General features: G+C 39.7%; 2 protein-coding genes across 2 annotated transcripts; one reads left to right on the forward strand and one right to left on the reverse strand.

The window, feature by feature from the left end:
- Positions 1-2,317: 2,317 nt before the first annotated feature.
- On the forward strand, positions 2,318-3,259 carry LOC126080615 (olfactory receptor 1440-like). Its single transcript, XM_049891801.1, has one exon. It carries the CDS (start codon positions 2,318-2,320, stop codon positions 3,257-3,259), a length of 942 nt encoding a protein of 313 aa, XP_049747758.1.
- A 14,423-nt stretch (positions 3,260-17,682) lies between these two features.
- Positions 17,683-18,618, reverse strand: LOC126080859 (olfactory receptor 1440-like). The gene has a single exon (XM_049892050.1). The coding sequence runs from the start codon at positions 18,616-18,618 to the stop codon at positions 17,683-17,685; it is 936 nt and encodes a 311-aa protein (XP_049748007.1).
- Positions 18,619-23,052: the final 4,434 nt, after the last annotated feature.

Here is a 23,052-nt window from a genome sequence, read left to right on the forward strand (position 1 = left end):
TTAGCATCTTTTCTTTGTCTTTTATATTTTTTCTTTTGACTATGATGTGTCTAAGTGTGAGTTTGTTTTTACTTAACCTGATTGGCATTGTGGGTGTCTTGAATCTATGTCAAGTCCATTGTGGCAGCCATTGTGTCAGTCTGTCTCACTGAGGGTCTCCTTTACCCTTGCTGGACCTCTACTTCACTAAACATAATGCGCTCCTCCTCGGCAATTAATCTATCCTGTTGACAGGTCCAAAGCAAGCAACTCACTGTATTTTCTTGGGATCCATAAGATATTCATTGGTTAATTTTTGGTTGTAGATCATCAGGCTTTTTTCCTAGTACGTCTGAGGTTGGACTTTCTCACTGCCTTCCATGTCTCTTTATTTTCCTTAATTTGTTCCATTTCTGTTGTTTATCCAACTATATTCTAGATTATTTGTTGAGTGTGACCTAAAGTTCACAAATTCTCTCTAATCTTCTACGAAACCCATTGAGTGAAGTTTTATTTTCTATAATTTTTTTATATTTATAGCATTTCTGATTGACTCTCTTTACGCTCGCTTTGTGTGCGCATATGAAAACCTTTATTTTTCAAATATATTAAACATACTCATTTTATACCCTGACTATAATGTGTAACAGTGAAATCTTGCTGTGATGTTATTCTGCTAATTTATGATGTCTAGTCATTTGTACAATGAGCTGCTCATTTTTCTTGGATTTTGGCTGTTCGAAATCTTTGCAATTTGAGATTAAGATGTGTTCTTTCTGAAAAGATTTCTATGTGTATCTACAGTACATAATCTACAGACAAACAGTAATTAGGACCGCTTTAGTCCAACTGTTAAAGATTTTTGAACCGTTCAAAAGGTATAAATGTGAACTACGAACATATGTGGGGGCCAGTTTATGGTATATACTGTGAGAGACTGGGATAAGGTGGGATTATCTGCCTTCACAGATACTTCCCTTCAGATCAAAGATGTTCTAGAAACCCACGTTCAAAAAATGATAGAAATTTGCCCTTAGTAGGAAAACAAATTAATATGGGATAGAAGGTTTGAGAATTCATTTAAAAGTGTTTCATGAACAGAAGTACTTCAAAATCATAGTAGAAAAATAATCTCTGCCTTCCCTTTCTTAATGACACCACTTCATATAACACTATATGCATCGCAGACACTGTATATATTTACATTTAACCACTACACCACCAGGGTTTCCATACATTTACACTCATATTTACATATATGAGTGTAAATGTATGGAAACCCTGGTGGTGTAGTGGTTAAGTGCTACAGCTGCTAACCAAAACGTCGGCAGTTCAAATACACCAGGCGCTCCTTGGAAACTCTATGGGGCAGTTCTACTTTGACCTATAGGGTCACTATGGGTCAGAATCGATTTGACAGCAATGGGTTTGGTTTTTGGTTTTGGTGTATATGTATACATATAAGCAGCCCTGGAGTCACAGTTATTAAAGAGATTAACTCCTAACTGAAAGACAAGGGTAATGGGCAGTATATATATATGCATGGATATATGTGTATATATATATATGTACATATGTATATTTATGTGTGTAAAAAAAATTTCTTTTTTTTATACATATGTGTGTGTGTGTATATACAGAAAAATTAATTTCACCTCAACAAGTCTATGAGATAAGTTCTGTTATCCCAGTTTTATTGATGAAGTGACTTAGGCAGAGAACTATTAGATAACTTGCTCAGAATCATACAGTTTGCGGGTAGAAGAACCACAGTCCAAAACAGGTGAGCGGTATCTAAGTTCATGCTCTTACCGAAAAACCCATTGCCATCGAGTCGACTCTGACTCATAGCAACCCTATAGAACAGAGTAGAACTGCCCCATAGAGTTTCCAATGAGTGCCTGGCGGATTCGAACTGCTGACCTCTTGGTTAGCAGCCGTAGCACTTAACCACTATGCCGCCAGGGTTTCCTGGTTCATACTCTTAGGCACTCACATATACACAGTGATCAAAATTTTATTAATAGTATCTTTAAATTTCCATACTGCTTTATAAAAGAGGCTTTACAAATATTGCTATACTTTCTTTGTAACAGTCTGATGGGTTAATAATGAAAGGTGTAATTTTCCTCTTTTACATAGGAGAAAATTGACACAGAAATCAGTGTAGCTATATAGGGGCAAAGTTAGAGTGATTTCTTATAACATGCTCCCATATTTCTCTCTGTTCTCTGTTCAGTGTGAGTAGAAGATGGTTTATTTCAAAAGAAACTAGAATGACAACTGACATAGAGATTTATTCTCTTCTTTCCCTATAGATCCCAGGGTCACTAATGCAATGGCTGGGGGAAGAAATAGAACAATTACCAGATTCATCCTCTTGGGATTCTATGAATTTCCAAAGCTCACAATTGTGCTCTTTTCTGTATTCCTATGGACCTACCTCCTGACAGTGTCTTGGAACATGGGCCTCATCACCCTCATCAGAATGGATTCCCATTTGCACACACCTAAGTACTTTTTCCTCAGAAACCTGTCCTTTCTAGACATCTGCTGTGTTTCCACTATAGGCTTCAGAATGCTCTCAGACTTCTTCAAGAAGCATAAATTCATCTCCTTTATGGGGTGCACCATACAGTACTTCTTCTTGTCTATACTGGCTCTGACTGAGTGCTGTCTTCTGGCAGCCATGGCTTATGATTGGTATGCTGCCATTCATAACCCTCTGCTCTACACAGCCATCCTATCCCCAACCCTCTGTCTGAAGATGCTGGCAGGATCTTGGATAAGTGGACTCTTTGGCTTATTTACCCAACTGTGTGCCTTACTTCAGCTCCATTTCTGTGGACCAAATGTCATCAACCATTTCTTCTGTGACCTGCCACAACTAATGACCCTGTCTTTCTCTGATACCTATTTCTTACAAGTTATCCGCTCTGTGTTCACATCGTTCTTTGGACTGACTTCTGTGCTGGTTATCATGATACCCTATGGTTATATTTTTGCCACCAATATGAAGATCACTTCAGCTGAAGGCAGGTCCAAGGCTTTCAACACTTGTGCTTCTCATCTGACAGCACTGACCCTTTTCTTTGGCTCAGGTATCTGTGTTTACATGTATCCTAAATCTGGTGATTCCTTGAGCCAAAACAAGTTGGTATCAGTCTTATATACAGTTATAATCCCCATGTTAAATCCACTAATCTACAGCCTGAGGAATAGGGAAATCAAAGGTGCCTTAAACAGATGGAAAAAGAGAATGGTCTCCTACAATTACTGATTACAGATTTTATTTCAAATGTACAAAGACTGTAGGAAGAATGGCAACTAAAATATTGATCCCTAACTTTCCTAATTATGGGCAAAGTTACAGTTGCTCCTCTCTTCTAATAGAAACCCAGGACTGGAATATGGACAGGCAGATGCATGGGAGATATCTGGAGGTTCAGTAACTCCACCCTGCATCACTTGTCAACTACTAATTCCGAGGCCAAGAAATCCACAGGTATTTTATTAGCTAGTTGCGCTGATGTGACATTTTGCCAGCAATATCCTATGCCTATGGAAAAGGAAGACCAAAGAAGAATCGATGCCTTTGAATTATGGTGTTTTTGAAGAATACTGAATACACCATGAACTGCCAAAAGAATGAACAAATCTGTCTTGGAAATAATACAGCCAGAATGCTCCTTAGAAGCAAGCAAAGATGGTGAGACTGTGTCACACATGCTTTGGACATGTCATCAGGAGGGACCATTCCCTGGAGAAGCGCATGATGCTTCGTAAAGTAGAAGGGCAGCGAAAAAGAGGAAGACCCTTAACGAGATGGACTGACACAGTGGCTGCAACCATGGGCTCAAGCATAACAACGATTGTGAGGGTGGTGCTGGACTATGTAGTGCTTCGTTTTGTTGTACATAGGGTTGCTATGAGTCAATGGCACCTAACAATAAACACGAACAACATGTAGTAAGTTACTAGCTTGAGGATCAGAAATGTCAATACTGATCAAGGTGCCAGGAGACCAGCAAGGCTCCTCACAGTATCTCATTTTAGGTAGGGCAAGTAGTAGTATTTGTGCTGAAGGATCTTAAATAAATTAGTTCCCATATTTAACTGGTTTTTTCACTTCTGGGTATAGTGCCTTAAATTTTTTTTCATTGCTTTACACAAAGCAAAAGAAACCATGCCAGATAATATTTCTTCATGTCTCACAAAAAGAAACTTCTTTTAATAGGAATGCTTAACATTTCTGCCATATTTAAGATTTTGGTCAGCCAGCTGGTTAATCAGAGAGCCCTAGACAATTTCTTGTCTGTTGTTGCTACAGAGTCTGCTTTGTTCCATCTTACCTTTATAATGAAAAGGAGAAAAGTAAGTCAGAAGTTGGTACCCTGCTCATGAGGTGATCTAGTCACTCATTTTGTCACCTCCAATAATGTCTTTGTGTTTTTTTGTTTGTTTGTTCAGTAACACAAGTCTCCATTGTTGTGTGCCACTGAGTCAATTCCTACTCATAGCAACCAAATATGACAGAGTAAAGCTGTCCCATAGTGTTTCCCAGGCTGTAATCTTTACGGGAGCAGATCTCCAGGTCTTTTCTACCCTGGGGCCTATGGTGGTTAGCAGCTGAGCACTTAACCAGTACACCACCAGAGTCACCTAACTCTCCACTAACTCCACTAGGCAGTTGTTTTTCAAACAGTTAACAAATGGGACGTGGTTAGTAAAATTAGCTATAAGGAGCTGAACTTCTGGATGCATAAGAATGTCTTGATTTGACTGTTGCCCTCATAACTTTGGTTGGAATTGCTGTAAGGCACAGAGAAACACTAAAGAGCTGAGATTAAAAATACCAACCATGGAAAGGAAGCTGGAAAAGAAAGAATAGCCCTGTTATTTATCTCCTGATAGCATTCTGGTTTCCATAATCTTAGGCCAGACATCAGAGATGTTTTCAAGAGATTATTCCTGCTAAAAGGCATTGTGTGCATGTAATGCTTTGTGTTCATAATTGAAATCCAAGCCACAATTCGTGTTTATGCAGTAGGAACTTAAAGTCTGTTGAAAAACTGTTAGCACTACAGCTTAGGAAATCTTGCTTCCAAAACTCCATACACCTGGATTAGAATCCAACTTAATGGAGCTGAGAGGTGAAAGGGAAAATTCCTTTGATAGCCACCAAGTTGCAATTATTGGATAGAAAGTTATCAGGAGAAATAAGGTATGGGGTTGCAGGCCTAGATTTCAGCTAAAGTCGTAACTCAGAACTAACGACTCTTAGTGATCCCGTTCAGAACTCACTCAGCTTCACCCTAAAGACAAAAGATGTCAGCTGTAAGTCTGTACTGGGGGTAGAGAAAGAGAACTGGGGGGTCGGGGGTGGAGAACTCCTCAAGTGTCATTCATTTTGCTTGGTTGGATCCTTAGTGTTTTTATGGTTTGAGATTAAGATTTCTGATTAAGGTTTCTGAAGAGAAGTAGAGCTTGAATTCAATGTCACAGCCAGAAGAAATGATTCATTATATAAAATTCAAAATATCCTTACTTTTGAAAAGCAAGATCCTCAGACACCAGTGATATATCCGTTGATTCATAGCTATCTATCTCCGCAGAGATTCAGCATCCTTATATTCTGATCTTCACATTATGCATAGGATATAGATATACAGCATACCTGTCCCTCTGTGAGAATTTCTCATGAATGACAAAACTGCAGAAATTCATTGATTAGCCATGACAAACCTCGGAAATTAATGAAGGACTACTGGATCATACCATGTGTTTCTCTTTTTGAACTACCTGTACTTAACATTTTTGTCTTGGTTTATATTTTTAAATAAATAAGTGTACTTTCTGTGATGTAGTACTGAAAAATTGCCAACATCTGTTAATTCTATCATACAATATTTTCTAGGTTTCTAGGCTAGAACTTATCACCATGATTGGGAATAGATGGGCTCTGGGATGTGGAGTAGTGAATCCTTTGTTCTAAGAAGTTATATTCTTCCTTGCTGTGTTAGCAGAAGTGGAAGGGGTTGGGTAGCTTCTAGGACTCTGGGCATAGGCTAAAGGGATCCTAACCTAGTGCTGCTTACTGATTATTACACTGTTTAGCACTGTACATCTCAGTTTTATATTCTATAAGCTGGAAATAGTATCTATATCTCCTTTTGCAGAGGTACCCCTAAAACATTTTTGGTGAGTGAAGATAGAAAAATGGGGTTTATAACAGGTCGCTAAGTTTTCTATAAACAGGATTATGTAAAGAAAAACATGCATCATGATTGGAGGAACACTCATTGACAACCTGAAGTTTGCAGATGACACAGCCTGGCTTGCAGAAAGCAAAGAGAACTTGAAGTACTTACAGATGAAGATCACAGAGCGCAGCCTTCAGTGTGGATTACACCTCAACATAAGGAAAACAGAAACCATCACAACCATACCAATAAGCAACATCATGATAAATGAGGAAAAGATTGAGGTTGTCAAGGCTTTCATTTTTCTTGGAACCAAAGTCAATTGCCATGGAAGCAGCAGTCAAGAAATCAAAAGACACATCACATTGGGCAAATCTACTGCAAAGACCTCTTTAAAGTGCTGAAAAGCAAAGATGTCAGCTTGAAGACTCAGGTGCACCTAATCCAAGCCATGGTGTTTTTAGTCACCTTCTATGCATGTGAAAGCCAGTTAATGAATAAGGAAGATGGAAGAGGAATTGACGCTTTTGAACTGTGGTGTTGGAGAGGAATATTGATATACCATGGACTGTCAAAAGAACGAATAAATCTGTCTTGGAAAAAATACAACCAGCATAGTCCTTAGAAGCAAGGATGGTGGGCTAAAGCACAACAACGATTGTGAGGATGGCGCAGGACCAGGCAATATTTCGTTCTATTGCACACAGGGTCGGTATGAGTCGGAACCAGCTTGATGGCACCTAACAACAGCAAAACAATGCCTCACATGTGAAAGCTCAGCCATGTACTTGTGTTGGTGGTAGGAGTTCTAGAGAGGAAGAAGAGACACGCAACTACTTTAAAGCACTGTGCTGGGGTCAAATTTGCTTCTATCAAACTGGACAAAGTCAGCCAGAGGGCCAAGCCGAGATTCTGTGAAAGGGCACTATCAAGGGCAAGGCTATAAAAAAAAAAAAAATAGGAAGGGGAAAATCACGGTCATTGATGCAATGAGTCTAATACAATTATTGCTCCCTCAAAATTCTCATAGAAATAACAAAATGAGAATTTAAATATTACATATACTTATGCCGTGGGTGACACAGTGGTTAAGAGCTATGCCTGCTAAACAAAAGGTCAGTGGTTCAAATCCACCAGCCACTCCTTAGAAACTAATGGGGCAGTTCTACTCGGTCCTATAGGGTCGCTATGAGTCAGAATCGACTCGATGGCAATGGGTGTGGCTTTGGCTTTTATGTAGGTGCCCTAGTTACTCAGTGGTTAAGCACTCAGCTGCTAACCGGAAGGTCAGTCATTTGAACCCACCAGCCTTTGAGTGGGAGAAAGATGTAGCAGTCTGCCTCCATAAGGATTACAACCTTGGAAACCATCTAGGGCAATTCTGCTCTGTCATCCAGGGTTGCTATGACTTGGAATTGACTCTACAGAAATGGGTTAGTTTTTGGTTTTTATATTTGGGAGTCGCTGGGTGGCGCCAACTGTTGAGCACTGGACTACTAATGGAAAAGTTGGCAGCTCAATCCCACCCAGAGGCACCTGGGAAGAAAAGCCTTGTGCTCTGCCTCTGAATACCCTATGGAGCAGTACTACTCTGCAACAGGTGGAGTTGCCATGAGTCTGAATCAACTCCATGGCAAGCTAGCAAGAACAACATATCTATATATAGCTCTGCTAAAATCCAGAGAAATAGGCCTCTTTCCAGGACAGAAACTTGGAGGGATTTCTGCAAGATAGAGTGTATGTCAAAAGGAGATTTGGGAGTAAGAGCTGACAATCAATACGCTATTTAATGCAAAAGAAACCGTCCTGTGGAGTAACAGGTAAAAGCATGGAGTAGTGAGGACACAGGTAAGAGTGAACACTGGTCATGTGGTGTGGTGCCTATAGATGCAAGTCCACGCATCACAGGGAGGAAGTTCCTGAAATTGGCACACCAAATGGGTTACCCAGGTGTTCACTCTCAGGGCTGCTGCAATTGACTCCCCAGGTTGTTGGTTATCCCGCTTGGAGAAGGAGGTGATATCTTAGATACTTTTAGGCTTCTTGGATTTTTAGCAAGCTGACTGTGGCAAGATTTAAAGCTTATGGGCTTTAGGTCCTTACATTCTGTGCTTACTCTGGTACCTTAGGCACATACTCACCACAGAAAACCTTCATGACCACTTTGTGCATCCCAGGAGCACTTCTTCTTGGAGAATAAAATGCAAAGTTCCCACAGATCCTTTGGGAATGAGTAAGTGGGGAGACAGAATCTTGAACTCCCTTAAAAACCTAACCCAGAGCTGTTGAGCCAATTCTCACTCATGACAACTCCTCTGGTACAGGGTAAAATTGCTTCATAGAGATTTCTTGGCTGTAATATTTATGGAAGCAAATTGCCAGGCCCTTCTTCCATTTGGGGAGTGAATGAGCACAGATTTTTACGCCAACCTGGAACCTTTCAAGCCCCTTGTCCTTAGTTGCTACCACACCGAATTCAATTCATGGTGACCCCACGTGTGTAGAGTAGACCTGCTCCATAGGATTTTCAAGGTGGTGACTTTTAGAAGCAGATTTCCAGGCCTGTCTTACAAGGTGCTTTTGGGTGGGTTCAAACCTCCAACCTTTGGGTTAGTAGCTGAGCGCTTAACTATTTGCACCACTCAGGGACTCCTCTATTTTACTTAGCACCGCAGGAAAGAACATATTATAAAGGTATAAATGTAGAGGCGGAGCTAAGTTGGCGGAATAGACAGCTACTTCTGGCAAGCACTCTTTATAACAAAGACCTGAAAAAACAAGTGAAAAGAGTATATTTATGACAAGCTAGGAGCCCTGAGAATCAAAAGCAACCTTAGAAAATGAACTGAGCGGCAGGGGGAAGAAGAGAAATTTCAGAAGCAGAGAGGAGTTACGGGACCTGAATCACGGGGAACCCTCAGGCACCATTCCCAGAGCCGCGACTGTGGGCTGATACAAGCGTTTGGCCACAGTTTCCTCAGGGAGAAGCAGCCAGCCACACAGCCTACTCACACCTCCGGAACCAGAGAAGAACGGCACTCTCAGCAAAAGCTAAGTACTTGTGTATATTTTACCGTAACCCCATCCCGCCCCCAAGCTGGCTTCAGCAGCTGATTTCCCTGGGCCTGAGATAGGCCCTGTTGAGTGCCTACAGCCATCCTCCCAGCCTTGGAGAAGGTAAAAATTTGCAATTGGGGGAATAGATAATTTGCCAGCTCCACTAACTGGGGGAGCTCAGGACAGAAGTGGCTCCTGTCCAGGCATAAACGGTCCATGGACTTTAAGTACTTTTTCCCTCTGTATGGACCAGTGTGGGCCCATTTCAGAAGAATAGGCCCTTGTTGGCAGACTCCAACCGTTTCAGCTGTGTGGCAGAAAGTTGGGTGTTTGATGTTTGTCATTGCTTTGCCTATTAAACAGTGTCCTTACCTACCCACATCAGTGGCCCAAGGACTGGTAGGTCCACTCAGGTCACCCAGCCACCTGCGAAAGGGGTCCAAGGATAACTGGTACCTCCCAGTCCTTACAGCCAAAAACACTGGATGCCCATGATCCATCTGCAGAACCCACCCACCTGTACACTCGAGGGATCAGGGACACACTTTCCTCAGAGACACATGGGTGACAATTCTCAGCCCCCTATCTTGTTCAGAGTCTGACCCACTGTTTCAACCAGATACCGGTACCTACACCAATCACCCTGCCCCTCTAAGACTATAGGGCAGAACCTGTACCACACACTCAATGATCAGCTACCTAGACACCTGAGCTGAATTCATACAAGAAAAGTGAATGGACTCCTAGACTGATACACCTGATAACAGCTCTAGCCATCTGGAGACAGGACGTCAGAGCTACAAAGGTGAAAATAATCAAGCTAGCTCACTCAAGCAACCCATCTGGGCATATCAGAACAAAACAAAGCAAGAAGCTACAACACAGTAAGCAAACATAAATTAAACCAATACAATAACTTATAGATGGCTCAGAGACAATAGTCAATATTAAGTCACATAAAGAAAACATGCACCAAAAATGAGCTCAAAGTGGATCAAAGACCTAAAAATAAAATCTAAAAGGATAAAGATCACAGAAGAAAAAATAGGGACAACATTAGGAGCCCTATTACATGGCATAAACAACATCCAAAACATTACTAAGAATACAGAAGTAAAACTAGATAACCGGGAGCTCCTAAAAATCAAACACCTACGCTCATCCAAAGACTTCACCAAAAGAGTTAAAAGACTACCTACAGACTGGGAAAAAGTTTTTAGCTATGACATTTCCAATCAGCACCTGATCTCTAAAATCTACATAATACCGCAAAAACTCAACTACAAAAAGACAAATAACCCAGTTATAAAATGGGCAAAAGGTATGAACAGATACTTCACTAAAGAAGACATTCAGTTAGCTAACAGATATATGAGGAAATGCACACGATCATTAGCCATTAAAGAAATGCAAATCAAAACAATGATGAGATTTTATCTCACTGCAATGAGGCTGGCATTAATCCAAAAAACACAAAACCATAAATACTGGAGAGGCTATGGAGAGATTGGAACACTTATACACTGCTGGTGGGAATTTAAAATGGTACAACCACTTTGGAAATTGATTTGGCAATTCCTTAAAAAGCTAGAAATAGAACTACCATATGATCCAGCAATCCCACTCCTTGAAATATACCCTAGAGAAATAAGAGCCTTTACATGAACAGATATACCCATGTTCATTGCAGCACTGTTTACAATGGCAAAAAGATGGAAGCAACCAAGGTGCCTATCAACAGATGAATGGATAAATAAATTATGGTATATCCAAACAATGTAATACTAAGCATCGATAAAGAACAGTGATGAATCTGTGAAACATTTCATAACATGAAAGAATCTGGAAGGCATTATGCTGAGTGTAATTAGTCAGTTGCAAAAGGACAAATATTGTATAAGACCACTGTTATAAGAACTCGAGAAATAGCTTAAAGAGAGAAGAAAATACTCTCTGATGGTTACGAGAAGGAGGAGGGAGAGAGGGTGGGAGACGGGTATTAGATAGTATATAAGAACTGCTTTAGGTGACAGGAAAGACAACACGCAATACAGGCGAGGTCAGCACAACTGGACTAAACCAAAAGCAAAGAATTTCTTGAATAAACTAAATGCACTGAAGGCCAGCGTAGCAGTGGCGGGGGTCTGGGGACCATGGTTTCAGGGGACATCTAAGTCAATTGGCATAATACAATCTATTAAGAAAACATTCTGCATCCCACTTTGGAGAGTGGCGTCTGGGGTCTTAAATGCTAGTGAGCAGCCAACTAAGATGCATCAATTGGTCTCAACCCACCTAGATCAAAGGAGAATGAAGAACACCAAGGACACAAGGTAGTTATGAGCCCAAGAGACAGAAGGGGCCACATAAACCAGAGACTACATAAGCCTGAGACCAGAAGAGCTAGATGGTGCCAGGCTACAACCAATGACTGCCCTGACAGGGAACACAACAGAGAACCCCTGAGGGAGCAGGAGAACAGTGGGATGCAGGCCCCAAATTCTCATAAAAAGACCAGACTTAATGGTCTGAGACTAGAAGGACCCAGGTGGTCATGGCCCCCAGACCTTCTTTGGCCCAGGACAGGAACCATTCCCAAAGCCAACTCTTCAAACAGGGATTGGACTGGACAATGGGTTGGAGAGGGATGCTGGTGAGAAGTGAACTTCTTGAATCAGGTGGATACTTGGGACTATGTTGGCATCTCCTCCCTGGAGTGGACATGAGAGGGTAGAGGGTGTTAGAAGCTGACAAAATACACATGAAAAGAGAGAGTGGAGGGAGGGAAAGGGCTGTCTCATTAGGGGAAGAGCAATTGCGAGTACGTAGCAAGGTATATGTAAGTTTTTGTGTAAGAGACTGACTTGATTTGTAAACTTTCACTTAAACCACAATAAAAATTAAAAACAAAAAGTATAAAAGAATTCAATCATTGAACTGGTCTGGTATTCATTCACTCTTTCACTTATGCCAACAGCATTTAGTGGACACCTTCTAGTGTGCCACGTGCCAAAAGACAAAGATTGATAATACACATACCCTTCTTTAGAATCTCACAGTCTAGCAGTGAACATGATCCAAAAATAAATAATTTCAATGCAAAGTGATACAATACAAAAATAAAAGGATATTCAAAGTACATGACTGTTTTAAAGCCTGCCTCTAATATCTAAGGTAGAGATTCACTGTTATAGATCAGCTCAACTGGACTGGACCAAAAGCAAAGAAGTTTCTGGGATAAACTGAATGCTTCAAAGGTCAGCGGAGCAAGGGCGGGTTTTTGGGGACCATGGTTTAAGGGGACTTCTCAGTCAATTGGCAAAATAATTCTATTATGAAAACATTCTGCATTCCACTTTGAAATGTGGCGTCTGGGGTCTTAAAAGCTAACAAGCGGCCATCTAAGATGCATCAATTGGTCTTAACCCACCTAGATCAAAGGAGAATGAAGAACACCAAGGTCACAGGATAACTAAGAGCCCAAGAGACAGAAAGGTCCACATGAACCAGAGACCTACATCATCCTGAGACCAGAAGATCTAGATGGTGCCCAGCCACAACCGATGACTTCCCTGGCAGGGAGCACAACAGAGAACCCCTGAGGGAGCAGGAGATCAGTGGGATGCAGACCCCAAATTCTCACGAAAAGACCATACTTAATGGTCTGACTGAGACTAGAGGAATCCCGGTGGTCATGGTCCCCAAACCTTCTGTTGGCCCAGGACAGGAACCATTTCCGAAGACAACTCATCAGACATGGAAGGGACTGGACAGTGGGTAGGCGAGAGATGCTGATGAAGAGTGAGCTATTTATATCAGGTGGACACTTGAGACTGTGTTGGCATCTCCTGTCTGGAGGGGGCATGGGAGGATAGAGAGAGTTGGAAGCTGGCAAATTGTCACGAAAGAAGAGACTGGAAGGGCCCACTCATTAGGGGGAGAGCAAGTGGGAGTACAGAGTAAGGTGTATATAAACTTATATGTGACAGTCTGACTTGATCTGTAAACGTTCACTTGAAGCTCAATAAAAGTTAATTAAAAAAAAAAAAAAGAGGAAACTAAAACAAATTAAAAATTTCCACGAAGGCAATTGTGACTTCTGGTGACCCCTTGTGCTACAGAGTACGACTGTACTTCATTGGGTTTTCTTTCAGAGGCAGATCCCCAGCCATTTCTTCAAAAAAACCTCTGAGTAGATTTGAACCCCCAACCTTTCAGTGAGTAGCCAAGCATACCTTATGGTTTGTGCCACCCTGGCTTTCCAAAGTACGAGTTGGTGTGGTAAAAGGTCACACTGGCCCAATATTAATAGTGCCTAAAATAAGTCACTCCTTACCTCAACTGTTATAATGATTAATATCCCCTGGGTCTGCAAAGGTGACTGTACTGGATAGTTGTAAGTATTTCAAAAACCTTTTAAATTGTATATTGATGCAAAATACCCATTGCCTTGGAGTCCATTTTAACTCATAGTGACCCTATAGAACACAATAGAACTGCCTCATAGGGTTTCCAAGGCTGTAATCTTTAGGGAAGCCAAGTGCTACATCCTTCTCCTGTAGAATAGCTGGTGGGTTCAAACTTCGGACATTTCTGTTGGCAGCTAGATCTTTAACCACTACTCCACCAGGGCTCCTTTGTATGCAAAAGAGAACCATCAAGTTGCTTTGGAGTAAAATTACATCAACTCCCCCTGGCTACTCTATTTTAGACTAAACACAGTTTTCATTATCTCTGATGAATAAGAATGTAAAAATAAATTATGAGAAGCAGAGTAGTATTTGGTTCCACCATTTACTAGCTTTGTGATTTTAGGCAAATTACTTCTATGTCTCTGTTTTTTCATCAGTGAAATGGGAATGATCCTCACATCATAGGGTTTTTGTGACCTATTTAATGATGGCAAGTAAAGAATGTAATAGAGTGTCACACAGGAAGCACTCAAAAATAGAAGATGTTATATAAATAATGAATAATGATTATTAAACCCTGAAGGTAGTTTGCCAACTAAAAATCTTTCACAGTGACAAAATGGGAGTATCTGTAGGTGAGAAATTTGGACCCCATGCTCCAAGTGAAAGCTACTGAAAACCTCGACACCCTCTATTCCTCTGGTTAGTCGTTGAACTTGCATGTCAGATGCTTTTCTTTCAGCTTAAATACCTTGGTTTGTGCCAAAATCCAAACAATCCCACTTACGTCATGAAGAGGGAGAATGGGCATTGTTAGGTAAAAAATGAGGTGCTGAGCCTGAATGCATGAAGTGTCTGGGTTCAATGCATATGAGAGCAGAGATGCAGAGAAAAGAAAAAAGAAGAGGGGAACAGTTGCCCCCATTCTGATTTTACCTACCCAAATATTCTTCTGGGTGTCAGGCTCCTGATTGGTGTTCCTTGGTGAAGTCTGGGAGGTGCTACCTTCTCCTGGACCTGGAAGGTGACTGTGCTCTTGATCCCCAGACGTGCATAGAGTTCTTTCAGAAATTAGAGGTTACGGACATCAACACAGGAGCATTCAGGATGCAGACGTTCACTTCCCCTAGGTTTTTTGCTTTTTGGCCATGGTTCCTACTGGCCATTGCTGCAAGAGAGGTGCCTCCAGCTAAAGATTCTCTTAAATGTTTCCTCAAGGTCCAGTGTGGAAAGAGCAGAGACATTTAAGAGAAGGCATCATTTTCAGGTAATTATTCTCTAGAGTGATGGATGGAGAAGACAAATGGAGAAGTGTTCCCAAGTGATTCCATTTCTCCACTCTATCGTTTGTGCCCTTCCTAATGTAATTGATTCAAGTAACAATATTCCTTTCTAAAATTCAGAATCATATGATCTGGGAGGGACACTGCACAACCCAGAACGTGAACCAATAGCTGTCGACTCTACTAAGGCTCATAGTGACCCGAAGTCTGTCAGAGTGCAACTGTGCTCCATAGGGTTTTCAATGGCTGATTTTTTGGAGGTTGATCACCAGGCTTTTCTTCTGAGGCACCTCAGGGTTGACTTGAAACTCCAAACTTTAGGTTAGTAGCTGAGCGTGTTAACCATTTGTACCATCCGGGGACTCCCTGGACATGAGGGGGGAGGGACTTTATTAATAATGTGAGGACAAGCATAAAGTAGGTTGTATGGTCATCCAACTCTTAAAAGTTTTTACAAAACTGTCATTCATTGTGGCTTTCGTGATTATGTTCTCAGACTGTATGGTCCTGCCTGGGATTACACTCTGTCACTTAGGCGCTCTGTGACCTTGGTCACATAATTTAACCTCACTATGCCTCAGTTCCTTGATCAGTAATTTGAGGGTGATCATAGAATAACTGCCTGATAAGTCTGGGGTAATTTTAAATAAGAGGATACCTGTCAAGAGCCTTGTACATGGTAGAACTCAATAAATCTTAGCAATTTTATCACTAATATTATTGTTTTAATTTCTCTATTTTTGTTTTCTATCCATGTTTTTACAGAACTATTTCAGTGGCTGAATAATACACTATTCAAAGTTTTATTTAGCTAATGGTTTCCTTACTATGGGATATTTACCTTGTACTGATTTTATTTTTAATAATAAACATGAAACTCAGATATTCGTGATCGCCCCAAGCAGTAACTATATTTATACTACATATGTTAACTCTAACATAACTATAATCTGATATTTTACTTGCTTTTTGTCTGTAATTTTAAACTTGATTGTTAAAAATAATTCAGATACAGAAAACAGCATCAAATAAACATATAGCTTAATGAGTTATTATGAGAACACCCTTGTAGCCAGCACCCAGGTGAGAAGACAACATTTTTCCATCCGCTCCAGAAGCCCTCCACCTGCCCCACCAATCACAGCCCCTTCTTCCCACCTAAGGGAACCTGTTTTCATGATAACCACTTCCTCACTTTTTAAAGTAATTTTATCACTCAGGTTTTCATCCTTGAACACTAAATTAAATTTTCACTGTATTTCATGTTTCCTTTATCTCTCTTTATTCCTCTTAGAAACGCATGTTCATTCTGTGGAGAATCTCAAAGTCTGGAGTCTGCTGATTGCCACCCCATAGTGTACTTTAATATGTTTTCCTCTGTATTTCCTGTAAATGGGGAGTTCCGTACTGTTGTAGTGAAGCACCAGACTTACACTCTGCTAAAATTAAACCGAGTCATTATTGAAGGATAAAACATTTGGCAAATAGGTGCATCACACACGATCCTCAAGCAGGATGCCAGCGTGTCCCAAATGGCAAAGAGAGGGTGAAGTTTTCATCTGGTGACAGGAACAAAGAAAGCACTATGTGGCAGTGTGCTTCTCTAAAGATTACAGCCTTGGAAACCCTGTGGGGCAGTTCTACTCTGTCCTATAGGGTCACTATGAGTCAAAATCGACTCGACAGCAGCAGGTTATGGCGTCAGATAAATTCAAGTTAAATTTCTCTATACTTCACGGTCTGCCCTTTTTATGTCTTGTTTAACGTATCCCTTCTCTACCATGATGTGAGAGTTGTTCCAAATACTTCATTGTGCCAAACATGAATTGTTATCCTTCTAGCTTGTGGTAAGATTCTTTCACATCCAAGGCCTAGCTCTAAAGACAAAAATGCTAAAGGTTCAATTTTTTTGAAACAATAGCTCACGACTAACTGTACAAATTTCCATAGTAGTTACCATAGGCTGAGCTATGCTGTCTTGACCACCAATTCAAAATAAAGTTTTATTTCTTGATAACACTACATATCCATCTTGAGTCAGTTGAGGGTATCCTTATCCTGTGTCATCCAGTAATGGGAGCACTGGGAGATAACTATGCAGGAAAGGACATATATAAAGCCTTTGCCTGGAAGTGACATATGTCATGCTCAAACATGTTTCATTTGCCAGAAAAACTCCCACATTCCACCATCAGTTCAAAGGGATGAAGAAGCATAATCCTCCTCTAGGGTGGGGAGGGGAAGCAGATACTGATACACAGACACACAGCCTACTACAGGCTAATAAGGGTCATTTTTGTATGTTTTTGTCCTGGATCCTAAAAGGCACCCCATAATCAATAATGTCAAGAGACTAAAATAAAGATGAGAAGATAAGGGAGCCGGGAAACTAGAGTAGTGGACATGGAACAATAAGAACACAAATAAAGAGATAGTTGTCACATTGTGAAAAATGTCACTGAACAATCTGGGTAGAAATTGACCAGAATTTGCTGCCTAAACTTTCACCAAAAACACAAAAAAGTACTATTAAAAAAAATAAGGATGAAAAGAAACATTCTGCCTTAAGATTCCCATTAACAAACACCAATAATTACTACTGATAAATAGATGAAAGTCTAGCCAGATTCAAGTAGTATTTCCCACCAATCTTGAACTCATACTAAACTATATCTATTTAAAGACTATATCCATATTTTGTATCAGTTATCCTGGAATAATATAGGCAAACCTTGTAAAATAATAATGTCAGGAGAAAATTCTCTTCTTCCATCTGTTTAGGGCATCTTTGATTTCCTTGTTTCTGAGACTATAGATCAATGGATTTAACATGGGAATGACCATAACATATAAAATAGAAGCAAGCTTGCTTTGGCTAAGGGAATCATCAGAGCTGGGCCATAAATAGACAAAGGTGCTTGAGCCATAGAAGAGGGTCACTGCTGTCAGGTGAGAAGCACAGGTGTTGAAAGCCTTGGACCTGCCTTCAGCTGAAGTGATCTTCAAAATGGTAACAACAATATAACCATAGGATATCATGATAACCAGCACAGAAGTCAGTGCAAAGATCACTGTGAGCACAGAGACGATAACTTGTAAGAAATAGGTATCAGAGCAAGACAGGATCATCAGTTGGGGCAGGTCACAGAAGAAATGGTTAATGACATTTGGTCCACAGAAATGGAGCTGAAGTAAGGCACACAGTTGGATAAATGAGCCAGAGAATCCGGTTATGCAAGATCCCACGACCATCTTCAGACAGAAGGTAGGGGACATGATGGCTATGTAAAGCAGAGGTTTGCAAATGGCAGCATATCGATCATAAGCCATGGCTGTCAGAAGGCAGCACTCAGTCAGACCGAAGCTAGAGAAAAAGAAGTACTGCATGGCGCACCCCATGAAAGAGATGCATTTCTGCTCCTGGAAGAAGTCTGAGAGCATCTTGGGGGCTGTGGAGGAAACATAGCATATATCGAAGAAGGCAAGTTTGCTGAGGAAGAAATACATGGGTGTGTGCAGATGGGAGTCCATCTTGATGAAGGTGATAAGACCCAAGTTCCAGGCCATTGTCAAGAGGTATATCCCAAGGAATACTACAAAGAGGGCAATCTTGAATTTAGGGAAATCTGAGAACCCCAAGAGGATGAAATTGGTGATTGCTGTATTGTTCCTTCCTCCAGCCATTGTCTTAAAGTTTCTTTACTCTGCAGAGAGGTCCTCACATTAATGATTGACAATTTTTACATTCAGAATCAACTCGATGACAATGCATTTGGTTTATATTTTAATATTATGAAACTTACTTAACCACCCATACCCATAGTAAAGATAATTTTTTAACAACATAAGAATTATAAAAAACATTTTAACTAACTCTAGAAATCATGTCTCCCTATTACTCTTAATAGTTTGGGCTGTATTTTCATTTTTTTTCTATAAACATACACACACACATTGCTAAATCACTGTCTAAAAGTTTGTACCAATTTACACTAGTATCAAGATTTCATAGCAATACTCCTGCCACCCTTTTATCAATACTGTCCAGAATTAGTTATTTTCAATATTTGACAATCTTACAGATAAAAAACATTATTTCATTATTTTTTAACTTGCACTTATTTTAATGAATTGCTCATCTCTATCTTTTGGTCATTTGTCTAGAAAATTGTTCATCATCGATTCATAGGAGTTCTTTATATATCAAGGATCTTAATTCTTTGTCCTTCGAACATTTTGCTGACACATTTCCAAATTTACTGTTAATTATCAATGATATTAATGTAGTATATTTCTATATGTACTGTTTTGTTGTTGTTGTTCTTAGGTGCCATCAAGTCATTTCTGACTCATAGGAACACTATGCACAACAGAACAAAACACTGCCCTGTCCTGCGCTATCCTCACAATTGTTGCTATGCTTGAGCTCGTTGTTGCAGCCACGGTGTCAATCCATATTGTTGAGGGCCCCACTCTTTTTCGCTGACCCTCTACTTTACGAAGCAAGATGTCCTTAGTTTCTTTTAGGTAGTCAATTTTCTGTGATTTTTATGATTCTGAAAAAGAGTTTTTGACACAACTTTTTCTTACATACTTTTAAAGTTTTTTTTGTACTTGCATAGTTACATTTAAAATGTCCCAGAGATTTCAGGGCATAATGTGAAGTATAAGTTTGAGATATTTTTTGGCTTTGTTTTCCCAAACTGATATCCACTTGTCTCAGCAGAACTAACTGAATGATTTCTTCATTGATTAAAGTCATTGTTATGATGTAAATGCTATTGTTTATTGATTCCCTATTCTGTTCTATTTTTAGAATCCTTAATTCCATATGCCATATGTCCAGTCGTGTACCACATTTTAATAACTATTTTTCATCCTATTTTGTGAAGAAATAATAGAACATTTTGGTAGCCAGTAAGAATAATCTCCCCTCATTTTTCCACTCAGATCTTTTGGATGGTCCTCATAATTATGCCTCCAGAAAATCTTTATAATGAACTCATCAAGGTCAATCAAATAGAATTTTATTGTCTTTCATTTTTATATTAATTTGGAAAGAAATAATAGATAAAAGTTTCTCTTTGGTGAAGTTGTTCAGTGAGGCTGTAGAAGAGGTGATACTAAAATTTTTACAAACATAATAATATTCAAAACAGCTTTTATCATGTTAAGAAAATAACCAGACTTGTCTGAAACAGCTGGGTCTGATGGCATAGATTTTAGGTTCCCGGCTCTGTCCTTACATTGCTGTGACTTCCCTGGACTTTCAGTTTCCTCATCTGTAAAGTGAAGTCATTATAACTGTTCTCCTTATATCACAGGGATTTTTATTTTATGTTTAAGGGAACAGTAATAATGGTAGACAAGCACATTGAAGTAAGAATGATTCAACATTATAAGACACTATTAATGTGATTTCAACGCCCCAGGAAGAGGATTATCTAATCACGGGGAAAGGGAAATCGTATGACTCAATACCATCTGTCAATGTCCCTGACATGACTACAGCAAGATCCAGACAATGTTCCCACACTAAGACCTGAATCATATGTTCCGTGTGCTCAGAACACTTTCAGTAGAGAAAGACATAAATGCTTGAATTTATCATAGATTTTTATTTCAAGAAATGGGACAAAGGGTTCTTCTAAAAATACTAGTTGCTGTGGTATTCTGTGGCACGGTTTGTCAGGTGTCTTCTTGGATACATATGTCTTAAACTCATCAAACCATAAGCTTATTTTGAGATTTGAGGCAATGCTTTGAAACTGTTGTATTAATGTATGTTTTGCTGTGTGTATTCTCAACATCAACACCAACAGAATAAGTAAAATTATATAAAAAAATGCTTTCGGTGAAATTGATTTGGTTTTTGCTCTTTAGTATCATTGATGTTTTGGTGTTTAGTATTATTAATCACATTTCAAAGAAAGAAAAAAGCTTAATTCACAAAACATGCTTTTTCTAATTCACTGATAAACAAGAGATATGAAATGAAAATGTGTAGATGATGATGATTGGTGATGATTTAATGACAATAAACTCGTGGGGTCACCATGAGTCAGAATCAACTCGATGGCAACGGGTTTGGTTTTGGGATGGCAGGGACAGGTGACATAAGTGGAAAAGTACACAGAGAGCATACTTCCTGCTGTGCCTGAAGTTATTCTTATTTCAAGTTTCTTTTTGTTGTTTGTTTTCACTTTCCATTGTCCATCCAAGACCAAAGACATAACAACCAAATCACTGGCTCTGATTAAAAATAAGAAACTCAGTATTGTGGAACAAACACTACTTTCTGACTTTCCTTCAAGCATGTGAAATGGGTCAACTGGTCAAGCAACACTAGTGCAGTCTGATCACCTGTGACGTCAACGGGAAGGAATCAAGAGCAGGAAGCTGACTGAGCCTCTAGAAGGAAACTCAATGTTCTTTGAGAATTCTTTTTACTACAGGGACTCTCTGCAGATACAATGTCTTTAGAACCCTGAACAAAAACACAATTTATGTAAAAGTTCATTTCGAATTTGGAAGTAAAGGCAGGTGAGCAATTGCCCAACATGGAAAGAACCATTTCTAAGCTTTTGGAGAACAGAAGGTAACCATGAGCTGTAATGCATTATTCACATGATTACAACCCAAGGGGACAGTACAAGGTACCAAGGGCAGTTTAACACTCATTTCAGAAACAAATGATCATTCTCCTTTTCTTGCTTTCTATCTTTCTAAGTTAATGTAAGAGAATGCTGTATTTCCTAAACAAAGCCTTATATCCCATTGGCTAAATGCTCTCCATTTATTCCTCTCTCGTAATAAAGCTCAAATTTATTCACCATTTTGAGGCACAGAAAATTACACACAACAGTGTTCTCTGTTGTTCTGTGAATTTTGATGTTGGTTGACTCTCAAACACCTGCAAGGCACCAATGAAACAAAACCAGTATTTGGGAAACAGAAGAAGAAAGATGAAACAATAAAAAAACATTGTTATTGTTCTTTGTACATCTTCAGAAAGGAGGGCAAAGAAAATAGGTGATTTGATATGAAGGGGGGACACGCAATATATAAAGGGAAGCATACCTTGCTTACTCTGGGAAGTCTTTGCTATAAATCAGGGGCTCCTTTCTGGATGCTCTCACTCACTACACATGTCTACTATTCTAGTGCAGTAAGAATCTCACTGCTCTCTTCGTTTTATGTGTTTCCTCCTTAAACTTCAAGCTGTGCTGTTAGGCATAAGTAGATATTTTTTGAATATTTATTTAACACCTATTGTATCAGTTATCTATTGCTGCATAACAAACCATCTCAAACTTAGTGACTTGAAACAACTATTTATCAGTTCTCATAATTACGTCAGTTAACCAGACAGTTGCTATGCTGGTCTCACCTAGGATCCCTCATGTGACTGCAGCTTGCTGGTAGATCAACGGAGGCTGGATGGTCCGGGATGACTTCACTCACATGCATTGCTCCCCAACTGCGATGGCTGGCATTTTCTATCTACATGGCCTGTTATCCAGGATTCCTCTAAGGTTGGTTATCTCTGAGTTCCAAGAGAGCAAGCCCCAATGGCAAATGCTTATCAGGTCTCTACTGCATCATGATGTTTTATTGACCAAAGCACGTCACATGGCCAAGCTAAGGATCAATGTGGATATGAAAAATCTTATGTGTCCATGCACAGAGACTTCATTTCAACTCTCACTTCTACGATCATTATGTGAGCTAGGAAACTTGTTCTCTCTAGGAATCCAACCAGATCTAAATGCTGCCAATCAAAAAATTCTGTAGTACTTTTCAAAAGGTGAATAGGGTTGATGAAAACACTAAAACTGTGAAGGCACTTTTCTAAAAACTTGAGACAATTGGTCTATTCAGGAAAAACAAATCAAACATGTTACATATTTGATATCACTGTAGACTAAGTTTTTAATTGACTAAGCCATTTCACTTTTCAACTAGATGCTGCAGGGTGTTTTAGAAAGTCATGGTAAAAGGTATTATATGTTATTATGCTAATCTTGTTTAAAATTGAAATCATGGATTCTTGTAATTATAGTTAGTCATAATTAAAATTACTTTTTAAAGACTTTTCTCTTAAAGGTTTTCTCTTAG

Source organism: Elephas maximus, chromosome 7 (assembly GCF_024166365.1).
Source record: "Elephas maximus indicus isolate mEleMax1 chromosome 7, mEleMax1 primary haplotype, whole genome shotgun sequence".
Taxonomy (NCBI): Eukaryota; Metazoa; Chordata; class Mammalia; order Proboscidea; family Elephantidae; genus Elephas; species Elephas maximus.

Bases quoted from the DNA above. Each gene is read 5' to 3' on its own strand.
- LOC126080615 (XM_049891801.1), top strand. From the start codon at position 2,318: ATGGCTGGGGGAAGAAATAGAACAATTACCAGATTCATCCTCTTGGGA.
- LOC126080859 (XM_049892050.1), bottom strand. From the start codon at position 18,618: ATGGCTGGAGGAAGGAACAATACAGCAATCACCAATTTCATCCTCTTG.